Genomic DNA, 14366 nt, shown 5'->3' on the forward strand with positions numbered 1-14366 from the left:
ACGAGGGAGTGATAACCTTCCTCGGAATTGGACTAGAGTGTACGTGAAAGATCCATTCCCCTTCCTAGGGAAAGCTTCCCCACTTCAGACAGTCGGCAACCTTCCCTCCTTCGTAAGGAGTTGCGAACAGCTCAATAAGTTTTAAACCTCTGCTATCTCGTCCCCCGAAGACTGTGCTTTCTCCCCTGGAGCTGGGGAAAAGCAAGTCTACGGCTTATGCCTCCTTCGGGGGGAACTTCTCCCTGGGAGTATGCTGGGTTCAGGTGATGTCCTTCTTCGGGAGGACTTCTCTCGTTCATGAGGAGATTTTTTCGCCTACGTTTTTTCCGTACAACTGGGAGAAAACTTGCCTTAGGCGATGCCCTCCTTCAGAAGATCTTCTCTCTCGTTCGCGAGAGAGAGAGATTATTACGCCTTCGCTTTTTTCCCATAGAACTGGGGGAAAGCTTGTCTTAGGCAATGTTCTCCTTCGGGAGAACTTCTCTCTCGTTCGCGAGAGAGCTTATTAAGCCTAGGCTTTTTTCCCCATGACGAGGCCTTTCCGTCCTCAGGTGAGTCCAGTGGGGCGGTAGTCTTCCCCTCGGCACCAGGGGGGGGAGACTTCGCTTCATGCAGGAGAATCGTCTCGTGAGGAAGGGGCCCCTTGAACCTCGTTGTTGGGATCCTGTATCCCTCCCAGGAGGGAATCCAAGGACTCCAAGACCGTCCCTAAATCCTCTGCAAGGATTCGTCAGGAACCCACGACTACCCGGGGGAATGTCCACGTGTCACCCCAGGAAGAGATCCCTGGGGCAGGAGACTTAGCTGCCAGCCCGCAGGGAGGAGAACAGCAAGAATCCGAACATGCCTTCTGGCAGGTCCTAAGCCTGATAAGGCAACTTAACGGGCTTATGGATCCAGTCATCGCCCCCCGTGAAGGCAAAGACACGATTTTGGATGAAGTGTTTGACGTTCGGAAGGCCCCTAAGACCAGTGCGGCTCTGCCCTGGTCTCGGGGGCTGAAGAGTGCCAGGGCTAGGGCCAACGCTCAGCTCGCACTTCTTGCCTCCTCCAGTCGTTCCACTGCCGGGAACAAGCTCATCGCTCCTCCTCGTCTTCAGCAGAGGAGGTATTTCGAGATCCTGGGTGAGCACAACCTCGCTCTTCCTCTCCATCACTCTGTGGAGGAGCTGGCGAAGGGAGTTCCCCTTGAGAAACTCACTGCCCGGCAGGTGTCGTTCTCGGCGGCAGAGATCCTTAGCCACGAGAAGGTCGCTAAGTGTGCCATGCAGGCCACTTCGTGGCTGGACTTTTGGCTAGGATCTCTGGGCATCCTATTGCGATCGGAGGACTTGTCCAAGGAGACCAATAGGAAGGCCCTGGAGACCTTCTTGCTCTCGGGCACCCGCTCCATCGAGTTTTTGGCGCACCAGGTTACCACCCTGTGGGCCAACTCGGTGTTGAAGCGTCGCGATGCTGTGTCTGAGAGATTCCATCCGAAGGTCCCCGCCGTGGATGTGTGTAGGCTCCGACATGCTTCCCTTCTGGGGGAGAACCTGTTTGAGCCTCAAGACATGGACGAACGGCTGAAAGGTGGAGGAAATCCAGCACTGACTCCCTCCTCCATAGGGCCCTTACAACTCGGCCTTTAAGCCTCCAGCCCCGCCACAACAGCAGCAACAGCCTCGTAAGGCTCCCAAACAGGCACCGGCAGCTAAGAAGGTGGTGTCTAAGCCCCAGCCCTTTCCAGCCAAGGTCAAGGCAAGACTCCGTGGGGTGGCAGCCGCAAGCCCTAGGGGTGGCAGTCCCCCTGCGTGTCCACCTGTGGGGGGATGCCTTCAGCTTTGCGTCCGCAGGTGGCAGCAACACGGGGCCGATGCTTGGACGGTCTCAGTGATCGGCCAAGGCTATCGCGTCCCGTTCACAACATCTCAACCTCCCCTGACAGCGAATCCAGTGTCATTGAGCTCCTATGCCACGGGATCGGCAAAGGGGCTGGCCCTAAAGGCCGAAGTCGAGAACCATGCTCGAGAAGGGTGCTCTCCAGGAGGTCGTGGACGGCTCCCCAGGCTTCTTCAGTCGACTCTTTCTTGTAGAGAAGGCTACTGGAGGCTGGAGACCCGTCATCGATCTCTCAGCTCTGAACAGGTTTGTCAAGCAAACCCGGTTCAGCATGGAGACAGCAAACACGGTCAGACTTGCGGTGAGACCACAAGACTTCATGTGCAGACTGGATCTAAAGGACGCATACTTCCAGATCCCAATCCATCCGTCTTCCAGGAAGTACCTGAGATTTTGCCTAGACAACAAGATCTACCAGTTCAAGGTGCTGTGTTTCGGTCTCTCCACAGCTCCTCAGGTGTTCACCAGAGTGTTCACCCTGATTTCATCTTGGGCGCACAGGAACGGCATTCGTCTCCTTCGTTATCTGGACGATTGGCTGATCCTAGCAGACTCGGAGTCGACCCTTCTTCGGCACCGAGACAGGCTTCTGGATCAGGCGAAAAGAACTCCCCGCCCAATCGTGGTTGCGTCTCTTAGGTCACCTATCCTCCCTGGCCCGTCTGGTTCCAAACAGCCGCCTCAGGATGAGATCCCTTCAATGGCGGCTCAAGTCCCGGTGGAATCAAGGATCCGATTCCCCGGACATTCTGATCCCAATGGGGTCTCTGGAACAGACGGACTTGTGGTGGTGGCTGGTCGACAAGAACCTGCGGAAGGGAGCGAGTCTTCTCGTCCTCCCCCCGGAATTGACTCTGTTTTCGGACGCGTCAAAAGAAGGGTGGGGGCCGCACGTTCTGAACCAGAGGGCCTCAGGCCTTTGGTCAGAATCAGAAAAGTGCTTACACATCAACCTGCTAGAATTGAAGGCCGTCTTTCTGGCTCTTCAGCAGTTCCAACGGTCCCTGGCGGGTCACTCCGTGGTGGTGATGAGCGACAACACCACGGTAGTGGCTTATATCAACAAGCAGGGAGGCACTTTTTCGCAACAGCTATCCCATCTTGCAGTAGAGACTCTGAGGTGGACCGAAACCCACTCGATAACACTATCAGCTCGCTTCATTCCTGGCTAGAGGAATGTGCTCGCCGACAGTCTGAGCAGGGCTTCGCAGATAGTGAGTACCGAGTGGTCTTTGGATCCTCAGATAGCCAACAAAGTCCTGACTTTGTGGGGTTCCCCGACTGTGGACTTGTTTGCGACAGCCTTGAACTTCAAGCTGCCCCTGTACTGCTCCCCAGTCCCGGACCCCAAGGCACTCTGGCAAGATGCTTTCCAGCAACGGTGGGACAACATCGACGTGTACGCCTTCCCACCGTTCTGTATGATGAGAAGGGTGCTCAACAGGACCAGACTATCGGTCAACTGTTCGATGACTCTGGTAGCTCCGCTATGGCATCACGCGGAATGGTTTCCGGACCTTCTGCAGCTCCTGAAGGAACTCCCGAGGGAGCTTCCTCCACGACACGAGCTTTTCAGACAACCCCACTCCGGCGTCCCTCACAGGGCCGTAGCCTCGCTTCGGCTTCACGCCTGGAGACTATCCAGCGTCTCCTCGCGGAGAGAGGCTTTTCGCAACAGGTTGCGGAGAGAATGTCTCGGCACCTGCGAAGGTCCTCTGAGGGAGTCTACCAAGCAAGGTGGAGAGTCTTTTGTGGTTGGTGTCGTGGAAGGGGTATCTCTCCACTCGATGCCACTATTCCAGCAATAGCGGACTTCCTCGTGTATCTGCGGGAAGAAATGCGCCTTTCTGTCTCGGCAGTGAAAGGCTATCGCTCAGCCTTAAGCTTGGCCTTCAGATTGAAGGGCGTGGATATTTCTTCATTGCTAGAACTCTCTTTACTCATACGTAGCTATGAGCTTACCTGCCCCCAGTCGGAAGTGAGACCCCCTCCTTGGAACGTGGTTCGAGTCCTCAGGTCTCTTAAGAGACCTCCCTTCGAGCCGTTACGCCAGGCCTCCGATCGCCACCTGTCTTGGAAGACGGCTTTCCTACTCGCCTTGGCTTCGGCCAAGTGGGTTAGTGAACTTCATGGTCTCTCGTACAACATCGCCCATTCAAGGGGATGGGGGGAGATAACGTTCAGTTTCGTCCCTGAGTTTGTTGCCAAGACTCAGAATCCTGGAGTGCCGGATCCTCGGTTCGACAATTTCAGGATCGCGAGTCTCCGTTCTGTAACAAGCGACCCAGACCAGCTGCTACTATGTCCAGTGAGGTGTCTGAGGCACTACTTGAAGAGAACGGCTGCAGTCCGTCCTCATGTGCGAGCTTTGTTTGTGAGCACAGGCAGGACTAAGAGCTTATATTCGAAGGGTTATCCACCATGCCCTGAATCCTGACCCTCCTCCGTCACGTCGCCCTCGGGCCCACGATGTCAGGGGTATTGCTACATCCCTGGCCTTCAAGAGAAACTTCTCTGTGACGCAGGTACTTCAAGCTGGGGTCTGGAAGCGTCAAACGACCTTCACAGCCCACTACCTGCGAGATGTGACCCACAGGAGCCTCGATACGTTTTCTATCGGCCCTGTGGTGGCTGCACAACAGCTGGTCTAACCTCAGGCTCCTTTTTGGACAAGTAGCAGTAGGTTGAGGGCGTTGTTACCCGGTCTTAGTCTGCGTGAATGAAAGAGTATGTCTGACCCTTACTTCTTTCTTCATTCTCCCCTCTCTTGGGGAAGCAGCATCCTGGTCCTCGTATAGCTGACCTCGACCTCTGCAGGTAACCCATGCTTCTTTGTGCTCCTAGTATTAAGCTTAATACTGTTGCGTCTCCCATACCCTGACGAGGTGGTATTGGGAACGTCCTATCCTAGAATTCCTATCTGAAGGTCTCAAGGTCAACTTCATAGGACGAGTCACACACTCCTCCTCACACTGCTTATGTAGGCCACTCGTTCCTAGCGATGCTAGGAACTTGTGAGGTACAGGGGCTCCCTCTCTCTAGTGCTGCTCACTGAGGGATCGAGCCCCCGGGCAAGCCGAAGTCAGTAAGGCTGGGGACTTTCCACCCTTCCTAAGGGGTAAGTCACCCTACGTAAATAGCGTGGTTTGTATTTCGGTTACGGAACAAATGACAAATTCGAAGATAATTTGTATTTTTCCTAACCATACAAACCTTAGCTATTTACACATATGTGCCCGCCATCCCTGACCCCCAAGTCAAGTCCTACCTCTAAGTGAAGTGGAGCAAGTCACCGGTGTGTGGAGGGGGGAAGGGTAGCAAGCTACCCTTCCCCACCCCCCGCTAACTAGCGCGGGGGTAATTAACCCTTGTTAAAACTATTGGCTCGTCATTTTAGCTGCGCTAAAAGGTAAACTCCATGTAAATAGCTAAGGTTTGTATGGTTAGGAAAAATACAAATTATCTTTGAATTTGTCATATTTGTAAGTAATTTGTATTTTTCCTAGTATACAAACCTGGAGCTATTTAAACAAACTGGTCCGCCACCCTGTCCCCCGAGAAGTCCTGCAATAAAGCAAAGCGGTTACTCAGCCGAGAGGTGTGAGTGAGCGGGATAGCCAGTTTATCCCACCCCCCACCCGCTAACTAGCGGATGGGGTAGTTATCCCTCACTAAAATTATCATGGCTCGTCTTTCAGCTACGCCGGAAGTATACCCCTATAAATAGCTCCTAGTTTGTATACTAGGAAAAAGACAAATTAATTACAAATTTGTTATTTTTCATTTTCATTTGGAACTTTTAATCTGGTCAGCAACCATTTGAACATACTTTTGCATAAAAGGAACAGTAAGTTCTTTGCATTCCGTATAATGATTATCTTTATCCCAAAACTGCCCTAGTCATGAGACAAAGATAATGAGGATAATGATCACCCAAAAATAACTCCCCTGAGCAATCTACACAGTGATTACTGTACTAACAAATTAAGAAGACGTTCCTTATACAGTAAACTTTAATAACCTAAATAACACCTATAAGTGCTTCACAATCTGGAGGGCAAGTCAAAGGTTGAAAGACAAAAGCAGGTATGGCATACTGATGCCCTTTTTAGAGTGCTAAATTGCCACAATTCTGTACTGGAGGCCTAAGGCTGTTGAAAGGAAAGAAAAAAGGAAATGATTAGTTTTGGGGGTAAATGCCAAGCTTTGAGAAGGAACCAAAATAAACATCAGGTGAGTATAGAGATAACAAATGTTCTTAATAAAATGCCATTCTTTTTGCAAGTGAAAAAATATCCTAATATGTAAATAATGAAGAAGCCTACAGTTTCCAAGAGTTGCTTGTAGTTAAATCAGTTCCTACATTCAGCTAATACTTAATACATTAATATTGCTGTTGTTTAGTCCATTTATTCAAGTGTTGTAATAAAAGGGAAATTTTTTTCCTGGTTATGGGTATTGTTGATTTATAAGCAATGAAGGTCAATTTTTTTGTTTTAGGTTATATCCGGTGACTGGAAGGGATACACCGGAAAGTCAATCACAGATGTTGTTAACATTGGCATTGGTGGTTCTGACCTTGGACCTTTGATGGTGACAGAAGCTTTGAAACCTTACGCAGTGGGACCAAATGTACACTTTATATCTAATATTGATGGTACACATCTTGCTAAAACTCTTAAGGTAAGTTTTGTGTATATTACTTCAAATTTTGATGAACATCATAATCAGTTAAAATTATTTTTTCTCCATCTCTGCAGCATTTTTTGCTCTCTCCTATCAACTGTTTTATTAAGATTTGTTTTATTCATATACTTGAACTTTACTTTTTCCCATACCATGCATACATCACTTAATAATAATGTTCTTACAGATATTTGTAAATGTAGTGCCTTACTTAACCATCTTTTTGCTCTTAAAGCTGTCCCCTATAATATATACTAAGGAGCTTTCATGTATTTTATTTCATAAACGTTATCACATGTCTCTTGGAAATTTATTTATGCAACATGCAATCTTTTATCTGAGAATTTTCATATAGAATAGGTTAATTGATTAACTTGTTAATATTACACACAGTGTACCTTTTTCTTTCTGTCTCCCTTACCTCATGGACACCAATATTGTTATTATTGCTGTAATATTATTGTTATTTATGGGGTTCAAGTGCTGTGTGCAAAACGGACTCAGTGTGTATAGGGAAGACCCATAAGTCCATCCTCTCATTGACTGCCTGTATACTGACTCCATAACAAACCCTCAACCAGCATTCGCTATTTATCGGCTGTATTACATGAACAAGTCTACTCATATAATTTTGTAATTAAGATGTTCAGCATTAGGTATGTACCTTATTTCAGATTTTTTTTTTGTCTTTTAGGTACAATACTTAATTGATTCATATAAAGCATCGGCAGTTTGAGTAATTGTGTTTATTCATTTGTTTGGTTGGGCAATGGCGTGATCATTATTTTTAGCTTTCATGCACGTCTTTCTATTCAGGTTTGGGTTGTAGTTATTTTCCCCTCCAAGAATTTAATTTGATTCTTTATCCCAATTAATTCATAAATTAGATTCAGTTTATGCTTTAACCGACTTGGGCTTTTTGTCCCTTATTTCATAACTACTAAAACTTTCGAAGGTTAGGCATGTGTTAATTGCCGTCGTCATTCTTGTAACTACTTTCAGCCATCATCATTCTTGTAACTCTACTTTCATTAATCAGATGAGTTCTGTCATTACAGTTAGTTATGAAAAAATGAAGGAAAGTTAACTGTGTGGCACCTAAAACTATGGTTAGGCTAGCCTAACCTCATTGGAGATTGTCTAGCGGTTTACTGTGTTGAATATTATTAAACTTATTAGTAACTGCATTGATTATACTGGCATAATGTTTGTTGAATCCAGAACTGAGTGGTCTCTGATTGTTACTTTCTAGTTCTAACCTTGGTGAGGTTAGGCTAGAGGCAGGATTCGTCTGGTTATTCAGCTGTATTACAGCTGTTTTATAATCTAGGTAACCATGTAGTTTTTCTTTAAAGTGATAACCTATCAATTAGACAGTATTCTCACATACATGAATATATTTGAATACGAAATATTGTGGAGAGGGGTTGTTTTTGCCCGCCCTCCAATTTGGTATATGACCATGATGTAAAAGGGGCTGGTTGGTCAGGCACCCCTTCTTACAGATAGTTCTCCTTCCATATTCATCTGATATGGGTATTGGAGAAAGGGACTAGAAGTATGCTGCCATTATAGATGGTTAATTAAATCTCTTCCTTTGTTCCTACACAAATACAGTACAAATCATCATCCTTTAATAGGAGATTAATTCAAGCGTAGCTGAACCTCATCAGTTAAGACTTATAATGTAGTGTTGGCAGTAGCCGGTAATTACAGGCCTGTGGTGGGGGGGGGGTATCCCGACCCCCTTGCCAATACACTGAACAGTCACTTTGATTCCAGCCGCTGTCTCTTCAAACTTGGCATTTTAAATTTTTCTTTCTCTTTTCAGAATGCTTACTTTTAGGAGGAGGAGGGAGGTGAATCCTCATACTTTGTGCCCTTCATGCAGGTGTAATGTGAGCCACTTGGATTCCCTCTGTGAGGAATGTAGGGAGTTGTTAACCCTCCCTATGGTAGGTTGTTTCTCACTTCTCAAAACATGTTAGCCTGGAAGTGCGGTGTGCCACGGTCTGCTTCTGAAGAGTTGAGTGAAGGCAGCGGTGGATTCGTGGAGGAATGCTTCTCATGACTACCTCCAAGGGCTTCGGCCCTTTATAGAGAACAATAGCCAAACCCTCGGGTTTGGCTGGTCCTGCATGTTTTGGATCAAAGTAGGGCCCAGCACCTTTTCCAAGACCCTGTTCCTCTGTGACCATGACCTCTTTTTCTTCGACGATCACAGCCAGAGCCAGGTCCTTCTGGAAGGGTGGTGGTGGGAAGAGGAGAGGGAGAGGGAGACACTGATATTCCCATTGCCTCTCTCCCTCTGCCAAGAATAGGGGGTTGTTCTGTTTTGCCACTGGGCAACGTGGCAGAGAGAGGGTCGAGTTTTGTACGGTGAGTGTCCTTCGGGACGGGTGCTTGCTTCCCTTTCTGGACCACCGCCCCCATCTCTATTTTTGATTGAGCTCTTGTCGGGTCTTCCAACCTCTCCAAAAACTCAAGCTTTCCAGGCAGAGGTGGAAGCAATCTTGGAGGAGAACTCAGTCGAAGTCATTCTAGACACATGTCTGGGATTTTACAATCTCCGTTTTCTGTTGGAGAAGGCGACTGGGGGCTAGAGACTAGTTATTGACCTTTCTATGCTAAACAAGTTTGTGTGCCAAATGAAGTCCAGGAGGGAAACAGTGCAGTCTGTGCTGTCTTCTATCAGAGAGGGAGGCTGCATGCATTTGGTAGATCTGAAGGATGTGTATTTTAAAGTGCCTTTTCATCAGACCTCTTGAAAGTACCTCCGCTAATCCCTCTATGGTATGAAGTACCAGTTCAAGACTCTGTACTTCGGACTGTTTACAGCTCCCAAGTGTTTATTTAAGTGTTCACCACACACGCCTCTTGAGCCCACTCACGAGGGATACGTCTCCTGATGTATCTTGATGATTAGTTGACCCTGGTCTCTTCGGAGGGGCATTTGCTTCAGGATCAGGATCATCTGCATGTATTTTGCCACAATCTGGGAATTGTGGTAAACTGGGAGAAGTTGAATCTTATTCCTAAGCAGAGGTTGAAGTACTTGGGCATGCTAATAAATTTGGCAGCAGTTTGTGTCTCCCCCATAGATAATTGCATCAGCAAGGGCTGGGAGGTTGTATGACTCTTTCTGTCAAAGACAGTCATTCCAGCTTGGGAGTGGCAAAGTCGTCTTAGACATCTTAGCTCATTGGAGAGGTTTGTTCTTCATGGGCGATTCCACCTGGTGGCTTGATGAGAACAACCACTCCAAAAGAGTCTCACTCTATTTATCACCTCCAGATATGCATCAAAGGAGAGATGAGGCACACATCTAAACAACCGGGTTGTGTCAGGAGTGTAGTCCTAGGAAGACACATTAACATCCTTGAGATGTGTGTGGCCTTCCTAGGCCTGCATGCAATACAAGAATGTTTGAGAAGCCATTCTGTAGTGCTGATGAGTGACAACACAAGTGTAGAGCGTTACGTCAATAAGCAGGGAGGTTCCATATTGTAACCCATGTGCGAGTTTATGAACCAGATGCCCACCTGGGTGGCATTTCACACTGTTGAGTGGTCAGAGAGGTATATTCCAGGCAAGAGGAATGTACTAGTAGACACAGACAGCTATGTGGCAGGTCATAGGGGCAGAGTGGCCCCTACATTCTTTCATGGTGGAAGGGCTTCTTTCCCTATGGGACTCTCCAGGGATCGTCTTGTTTGCCATATGACTGAACAGGAAACTCCCTATCTTTTATTCCCTTGTCCTGGACCCACGGGCAGTGTTTGAAGACACCTTGTAACACCCCTGGGATCACGTAGATTCTTATGCCTTTTCCTGGTTCAGCCTGATTTATTCAGTGATTAGCAGGGTGTTGATTACACCATGTAGTAGGTTGGCCAGGGCACCAGCCACTTGTTGAGATACTACCACTAAAAAGTTATTGGGTCCTTTGACTGGCCAGACAGTACTACATTAGATTCCTCTCTATGGTTACTGCTCATTTTCCTTTGCCTGCACATACACTGAATAGATAGGTTTGTTCTTTCCACATTCTCCTCTTTCCTCATACACCTGATAATGAGATTACCAAAAAATTCTTCTTCACTAAAGGAGGTAACTACTGTGCTGTAATTGTTCAGTGGCAACTTTCCTCCTGGTAAGGGTAGAAGAAACTCTTCAGCTATGGTAAGTAGCTCTTATAGGAAGACACATCAAAATCAAACAATTGTTTTCTGTTCTTGTTTAGTGCCATAGCCTTTGTACCATGGTCTACCACTGTCTAGAGGTAGAGTTCTCTTGATTGAGAGTACACTTTAGTGCCATAGCCTTTGTACCATGGTCTACCACTGTCTAGAGGTAGAGTTCTCCTGATTGAGGGTACACTGGGGCACTCTATCTTATTTCTCTTCCTCTTGTATTTTTTAAAATTTCTATAATTTATATATAAGGTCTATTTTAATGTTGTTACTGTTCTTAAAATATTTTTTTAATTGTTTGTTACTTCTCTTGTAGTTTGTTTATTTTCTTGTTTCCTTTCTTCACTGGGCTATTTTTCCTTGTTGGAGCCCTTGGGCTTATAGCATTGTGCTTTTCCATCTAGGGTTGTAGCTTAGCTAGTACATACATATACCAAGGCACTTCCCCCAATTTTGGGGGATAGCCGACATCAAACAAATGAAACAAAAAAGGGGACCTCTCGTCTCTACGTTCCTCCCAGCCTGACAAGGGACTCACCGAGTTCGGCTGGTACTGCTAGGGTGCCACAGCCCACCCTCCCCCGTTATCCACCACATATGAAGCTTCATAACGCTGAGTCCCCTACTGCAGCTACCTCCACGGTCATCCAAGGCACCGAAGGAAGCAGCAGGGCCTACTGGAACTGCGTCACAATCGCTCGTCATTCATTCCTATTTCTAGCACGCTCTCTTGCCTCTCACACATCTATTCTCCTATCACCCAGAGCTTCCTTCACTCCATCCATCCACCCAAACCTTGGCCTTCCTCTTGTACTTCTCCCATCAACTCTTGCATTCATCACCTTCTTTAGCAGACAGCCATTTTCCATTCTCTCAACATGGCCAAACCACCTCAACACATTTATATTCACTCTAGCTGCTAACTCATTTCTTACACCCGTTCTCACCCTCACTTCTTCGTTCCTAACCCTATCTACTTGAGATACACCAGCCATACTCCTTAGACACTTTATCTCAAACACATTCAATTTCTGTCTCTCCGTCACGTCCATACATCACAGTTGGTACGATCACTTTCTCATATAGAACTCTCTTAACATTCATGCCCAACCCTTTATTTTTTACTACTCCCTTAACTGCCCCCAACACTTTGCATCCTTCATTCACTCTCAGGCGTACATGTGCTTCCACTCCACAATTTGCTGCAACAACAGACCCCAAGTACTTAAACTGATCCACCTCCTCGACTCTCCATTCAACATGACATTCAACCTCGCACCACCTTCCCTTCTCGTACATCTCACAACCTTACTCTTACCCACATTAACTCTCAACTTCCTTCTCTCACACACCCTTCCAAATTCTGTCACTAATAGGCCAAGCTTCTTTTCCGCGTCTGCAACCAGTACAGTATCATCCGCAAACAACAACTGATTTACCTCCCATTCATAGTCATTCTCGTCTACCAGTTTTAATCCTCGTCCAAGCACTCGAGCATTCACCTCTCTCACCACTCCGTCAACATACAAGTTAAACAACCACGGCGACATCACACATCCCTGTCTCAGCCCCACTCTCACTGGAAACCAATCGGTCACTTCATTTCCTATCATAACACATGCTTTACTACCTTTATAGAAACTTTTCACTGCTTGCAACAACCTTCCACCAACTCCATATAACCTCATCACATTCCACATTGCTTCCCTATCAACTCTATCATACGCTTTCTCCAGATCCATAAACGCAACATACACCTCCTTACCTTTTGCTAAATATTTCTCGCATATCTGCCTAACTGTAAATCTCTGATTCATACAACCCCTACCTCTTCTAAAACCACCCTGTACTTCTAAGACTGCATTTTCTGTTTTATCCTTAATCCTATTAATCAGTACTCTACCATACACTTTTCCAACTACGCTTAACAAACTAATACCCCTTGAATTACAACACTCGTGTATATCTCCCTTACCCTTATATAGTGGTACAATACACGCACAAACCCAATCTACAGGTACCATTGACAACACAAAACACATATTAAACAATCTCGCCAACCATTCAAGTACAGTCACACCCTGTTCCTTCAACATCTCAGCTCTCACACCATCCATACCAGATGCTTTTCCTACTCTCGTTTCATCTAGTGCTCTCCTCACTTCCTCTCTTGTAATCTCTCTCTCATTCTCATCTCCCATCACCGGCACCTCAACACTTGCAACAGCAATTATATCGTCCTCCCTATTATCCTCAACATTCAGTAAACTTTCAAAATACTCTGCCCACCTTTTCCTTGCCTCCTCTCCTTTTAACAACCTTCCATTTCCATCTTTCACTGTCTCTTCAATTCTTGAACCAGCCTTCCTTACTCTCTTCACTTTTTTCCAAAACTTCTTATTCTCTTCATATGACTGACCCAATCCCTGACCCCACCTCAGGTCAGCTGCCTTCATTGCCTCACTTACCTTGTGCTTTACTTCCACATTTTTATCTCTATATCTTTCTTATACACCATTACTCTGCAGCCATTTTTCAAAAGCTCTCTTTTTCTCTTCCACTTTTACCTTCACTCCTTCATTCCACCATTTACTGCCCTTCCTCATGCTGCTTCCAAAAAACTTCTTGCCACACACACCACTTACAATCTCAACAAAATTTTCGTTTACTAACTTCTACTCCTCTAAATTGCCAGTTTCTCTTACTTTCACTTCGTCATATGCCATTTTCAACCTTTCACGATATTTACTTTTTACCCCCGGTTTTATTAGCTCTTCAACCCTCACTAGCTCCGTTTTACATCCACCTACTCTATTCCCCCACTCTTTTGCTACAACTAATTTTCCTTCCACCAAAAAATGATCAGACATACCGTTAGCCATACAGTACCCCTAAACGTGTGCATGTCTTTCAATCTTCCAAACAATCTTTTAGTTATCAACACACAATCCATTAATGCCCCTTCTACCCCTCTTCCATTTGCCACTTTTACCCATGTATACTTATTAGCTAGTAATAATAATAATTATGATGATAATTATGATAATCAGGGTAACCGTGTGGCTCCAAGATGGCCAGACACCGAGTGGTATCCTCATCTGTTTAATCTTCTAGTCGAGGTCTTGAGAGAACTTCCCACTTTGCCCACTCTTTTCTCAGCCACACTTGCAGAGGTACCACCAGTCCCTGGAGTCGATAGGTCTTCACAGGTGGAGACTTTCCAGCATCTCCTCTGTGAAAGGCTTTTCGCAAGCCACTGCACAAGAGAAGCGTGCATATCTCCAGAGGTCTTCAACAGATGTCTAAAAGGCTTTGTGGGCCATCTTCTGTATTTGATGTTGTGGAAGGGGTTTTTCTCCAATTGAAGCATCTTTAGCACAGATCGTGGATTTCCTCATCTTCCTTCACGGGTAGAAGTGCCTTTCAGTTGCAGCCATCAAAGGCTACCACTCAGCCTTGAGTATGTCCTTCCAACTGAAGAGCATAGACTCAGCTCGTAGGAGTTGTCTGTGCTAATGAGGATCTAAGAGCATTTTTTCCCACTCCGGGACCTCAGGTCCACGCAGTGAAGTATGACTCTAGTTCTCAGGGCTCTTGTTTATTACT

General features: G+C 46.3%; 2 protein-coding genes across 3 annotated transcripts in view; one reads left to right on the plus strand and one right to left on the minus strand.

Moving 5' to 3' along the window:
* Nucleotides 1-14366, minus strand: part of Dip-C (dipeptidase C) — a 935347-nt gene that overhangs the window by 250280 nt on the left and 670701 nt on the right. The window lies entirely within an intron of this gene.
* The window catches only part of LOC137654594 (glucose-6-phosphate isomerase-like), a 65201-nt gene that overhangs the window by 8859 nt on the left and 41976 nt on the right, over nt 1-14366 (plus strand). The window contains exon 4 of the mRNA XM_068388368.1: nt 6382-6564. Coding sequence (XP_068244469.1) covers nt 6382-6564 — 183 coding nt within the window. The remainder of the gene's footprint in view (nt 1-6381; nt 6565-14366) is intronic.

Source organism: Palaemon carinicauda, chromosome 15 (assembly GCF_036898095.1).
Source record: "Palaemon carinicauda isolate YSFRI2023 chromosome 15, ASM3689809v2, whole genome shotgun sequence".
Taxonomy (NCBI): Eukaryota; Metazoa; Arthropoda; class Malacostraca; order Decapoda; family Palaemonidae; genus Palaemon; species Palaemon carinicauda.